Source organism: Propithecus coquereli, unplaced genomic scaffold, assembly GCF_000956105.1.
Source record: "Propithecus coquereli isolate 6110/MARCELLA unplaced genomic scaffold, Pcoq_1.0 Scaffold2, whole genome shotgun sequence".
NCBI lineage: Eukaryota > Metazoa > Chordata > Mammalia > Primates > Indriidae > Propithecus > Propithecus coquereli.
The window spans coordinates 260,081-265,166 of NW_012144966.1; the positions used below are offsets into that span (position 1 = coordinate 260,081).

Consider the following 5,086-nt stretch of genomic DNA (forward strand, 5'->3'; position numbering starts at 1 on the left):
TTTAATAGATATCCAGCTCTTATCACCAAAACAGAATTATTTTATAACTAGACTATTTTATCACATTCCTAAATTTCTTATCTGTGCTTTTTAAATAAATGGCTAAGATACAGCTGTTGATTTCCCAAAATATAACAAATGTATCTTCATAATTCTAGTTCTGACATATTTCTTATTCTGCTTCAATTTCATTAATAAAAATATTGGTATCATTTTAATTATTTTAATATAATTATCATTCCAGTTTTAACACGTAACCATTTTTAATATTCCTAAGTAGAACCTGAGCAGCACAGGTAAATATTTTATGTTGTACAATATTAGCTACAGTAAATTTAATTTTTAAAATTTAAATAAAATAAGTATTACTCAAAACCAAACAATTTTTTAAAAACATGCACCAAAGCTAGGAAAGCATAATACTACTTTTTTAAAAAAACTGTACTGACATTACTTTACCATATAAGGGTTTCCTAATGAAAAGAGGCAAACAACTTGTACCCAAGTATTGCAGTAAAATTAAGTGAAATTACAATGACAAAATATAAACAAAATAAGCCCAACACATTTTATTTGGATTGTAATTTTGTTCTTTCAAAGTAATATACTTTCCAAAAATTGAACCTTACATATAATTGCATAAAATTAAATTTTAAACAAGGTACAAATTTATTTGCCAATCTCCTCAAGGAGTTATTGCTTGGAAAATGCATGAGAACGTAGATATTAAGTGATATAATGAATGATTTAAAGAGACAGCAAACAATGTCATAAAGGAAAATATCAACAGTATAAAATTAGCTATTTCTGTAAATGTTACATATATAAGTGGAATCTACATTAAAACTATATTAAATGCTACTTTGAAACCTATAAGTTTTATTTAGTATTTAGTTCATCACATAAAATCAGTAACAGATTGTCTCTTTAAATTTTGATTCAGTATTCTAATCCCCATGCAGAATTTTACAAGCTGGCTCATAAAATGGTTTGGAAGTCAATAAAATGGTTTGGAGCAACATACCAAAAAAAGTTTTCCTACTACGCATTTTCCAAAAACATACAAATGAGGGTTAAAACACAACTTTAGATTCTATCAGGCAGACAAGGCCTTTACCTGAACCCTAGGAACAAAAGGCGTTGTTCTTCTACTAAGGCTTTGGCTCTGGTAAGCAAAATTAAAGAAAAAAGCAATAAAACAAAACCAAAAAGGACAACACGCTGGAACTAAAAGACCAAAAGTAAAAACAAACACATACAACTATCCCTTAAATACAATCTTCCATGACAATATTTATCTAAATTAAGTGCTTCAATGTAATGAATAACTTTATATTACCCAATGCTAAAATACATAAAAACTATACAAAATATTAAAATTTGTTTAATCAGATTTTTAAAATATTGTCAACATAACAGGAATTAAGACTGGATATAAAATAACATATTTGAACTTGTATATTCTGAAAGAAAGATTGTAAGCATAACTCAAGAACCAAGAAATTTCAGATTTTAACCTTAAATATAATACATAGCAAAAAAGCATAGTCCAAAAAGAAGCTAGACGAAAATGTATTAGAGAGTTATTAGTGAAAAGCCATCTGTGGAAGTAACCGTGTAACTTCTCCAAAGTGATATAAGTCTAACCAAAGTCCAAAAAATACTAGCCAAGTTGGCTTTAGAATTTCTTAAAAGAATAAGCACATTAAGATAAAAGTGTGCTGGAATGCACTGGATTAATTAATTGATTCATACTTGAAGAATCTATGCCAGGTTCTAGTATTGAAATGCCGTCTTCAGACATTTATTTTGTACCACTTGAGAGAACACTGTTTATTGCTAATCACACCTACAAATGACAATATCTCATTTCTTTTTACTTACACAGTTCTTTATATTTTTCCAAGCCTTTACTGACAGTTTATTGCCTTACGGTATTCCCAACAACCCTAGGAAGTAGTTGATTTTATCCTCAACTTGCAGATGAGGAAATATAAAAAGGGCTATAACATACTTGCCTGTACTCAAACAAAAAGCAAGATAGTGTAAAGGCAGAAAACAGAGCCCAGTTCCGATTAAATCACTCTATTTCAAATTCTCAGAATAAAATCAAATTTCTTTTCTCTTCTAACTTTTTTTGTTTTCATTTTGAAACAGTTTTCAAAATACATCACAATAATTATAAAGTTGTGTCTTTACTCAGATATTCCAACAGTTAAATCAGGAACAAAATCAGACGCATGTCTACGGATCTGGGAATGGAATTCATGGGATTTAATTCTGCTTCTCTTACCAACATTCCACCCAATTCCTCACATTTCTTATGAATGTTTCTCTTGTCTACTTCAAAGTTATAAATAGTTCAAGGCTTCTGTCTTTTCCATTGCTATATGGAAAGATAACGAGTACTAGGAGGACTGTTGCCCAATACAACTGTCATTGGACAGACAGACACTGTTTAAGATACAAATCTAAAACCCAAAGGAAAGGAAACTATCATTCAATCATGAGTTATCTTTCTTTCTTTCTCTTTTCTCTCTCTTTCTCTTTCTCTCTCTCTCTCTAAAAACCAAGACAGTCTCAAATCTAAGTTGTCTTCCTTTTGATATGGACATATTCCCAAATGAAGAAATAAATGTTCAGATATGGAGTGTGTTACTAATGTCTGTCTACATACCCTACGTGGATAATTCTTTAGCAAATAGGGGAGAGGATGCATGAAATTCATAGAGATTAAATAATCATGCTGAAGAAAGGGACTAACAAGGTACTCTAGAAACAGATTTTATTTTCCCTGTCCTCCTACCTGGTCTGTTTTAGAACAAAAATATCAAGGTAACAGAATATTTTTACAAGTAAATATTACTTCAAAAAATGAAAGATGCACTTTAAAAGGAATAGTACTTTCAAATTAATTAATCTTTTAAAGCAAACACTTTTCCATGTTCTTTTAAAGCAAATACTTTTCCATGTTCTAAAATGACTTTAAACAAGCAACTCAAAGACTTCTTAAAATTGAACTTCTAAAATCTATGACAATTTAAACCTAATCTTCACCCATAAGTTTATACTTTAAAAATGGCTATGAAAACATATTTTGGCAGTTTTTTAAAAATTGAGGTCAAATTCATAAAACATACCATTAACCATTTTAAAATATACAAGTCAGTGGCAATTAATGCATTAACAATGTCGTGGAATCACTACCTCCCTCTACTATCTAAACTATTTCATCTCCCCAAAAGAATACCCTGTACTTCAAATAATCACTCCCATTCTTCTATAATATCTCGCTATCCCTTGGCAACCACTAAGCTGCTTTCTGTCTCTATGGATTCTATGTCTCTATGGATATTACAAATAGGAATGTTAAAGTACTATGTGCCTTATTGTAGGGTGTACTTAATATTAATTCATTTATTTTTATTTTTTTTAGAGAACTCATAGAATTGATAATTCATTTATTTTAAGCATGGAAAATTTGATAGTATCTGTAACAATTCAGGCTTCATACAAATGAAGAATTTGAATTCGTATGCCACAATTTATTTTGTATTTTTAATGTCACTTCCTACTATTTGCTGCACTACTATCTTAAGGCCATTCCTTTTATGCAATTCTTCTATAATAACAAAGTTATGGCAATGAAGTATAAAAAATAAAAGTTCAAACAAAAACTTTCATTTATAGAAAGTTTTTTAAAGGCTATAGAGTTTCTAAGGAGATAGAAAGGACAAATACCTATTCTTAAATTACTTATTCTTTTTAAATGGGCATATAAAACGTATACTTAAAATATTTACTAAAAATGGAGTCAGAAAAATATTAAAACAAAGTAACTTGGAAAAATATTGCAACCATAAATCACTTCACCCTGAAGTGAAATAAAATATGACTGTCAACAGAGTCAACTGTGTAATGCATTCCTACAGAAAGAATTTTGAGCCTCTTTTCAAAAAATTGAAAGCTATATTTTGTTTTAACACTGTATCAAAAACCTAGCCAAAGACTGTAAATTAATTTTAAAATATTAATAATTATAAAAGTAATCCTCTGAAGGAGAAAACTGCTATTAATAAATTCTGGAAGGACATATAAAAAATGGAATCAAAATAAGAGAATGCTGTCACTCAAAAGGCTAACATACTCTCCAGGAAGCATAAACCTGACCTCATGCTGATTTTCTCACCAAATAAATTAATGGCACTTTCCTGGTTATGCCTAATAAGCAGCAGCATAATTCAAGCATGGAGAGAAAATAAATTGCATATTTTTTTAAATAATCAATAGCCTTGAGTATGAAAATGTAAACAACAAATTTGCATTACAATATATATATTTTCTATTTGAAAAAATACCAGTCCATGAACTGACATAAAATATTAGGAAGGTCAGCTCACTTACTATACAAATTATTTTTGTTCTCAGGCATTGGTAATGTCATGATTTTGTTAGTGAGGTATGAGCCCAAGTAGAACCTCCCCAAAAGCAAAAATGCCTAAAGGTATAACAGAAGAAAATAGGAATTATTATGTTGCCTTGTGACTTCGTAGGGGTTTTCCCAAGGAGTGATATATGTAGACATCTATTTTTCCAACCTCTACATCATTAGAGCAAACAAAAATTGTCTACAGGCTGGTACAGATAGAATTAAATATAACAAGAAATATTGTATTCAGCAGAGCATCTTACTTATGTTTTCCTGGATGTAAAGAATGAGAATAAAATTAATAAATTACATGAAGGTAAAATCCATTTTATCATGTTCACTTGTGTTCCTAGTGACTAGCACTATGCCTGACCTGGGTTCAGAACTTAACAAATGTTTCTTAAATAGATGATTGAAGTTTAACATTTGTGGACAAAAAAATTGGAAATGGATTTCAAGAGTCTTAAAATTTCACTTTGTGCTTCATATTACAATTTTACTTCTGGAACGTTATCTGACAAAAGAATTTTGTCCTAACATAAATATGCAAGGTTTATATTCAAGATTTCTATGACATCATTATTTATAATAATATAAATTGAAAACAAGCAAGATATCCTATAATAGTGAAGTAAGTGAAAATGAAATCATAAATAG

The 5,086-nt window shown here is 29.4% G+C and overlaps 1 protein-coding gene across 1 annotated transcript in view; it reads right to left on the reverse strand.

Annotated features, from left to right (window-relative positions):
* The window catches only part of LOC105809674 (regulating synaptic membrane exocytosis protein 2), a gene marked incomplete at its 3' end in the record, with an annotated part of 659,796 nt that overhangs the window by 241,890 nt on the left and 412,820 nt on the right, over positions 1 to 5,086 (reverse strand). Inside the window, exon 9 of the mRNA XM_012643523.1 lies at positions 1,118 to 1,165. Within this exon, the coding sequence (XP_012498977.1) occupies positions 1,118 to 1,165 (48 nt within the window). The remainder of the gene's footprint in view (positions 1 to 1,117; positions 1,166 to 5,086) is intronic.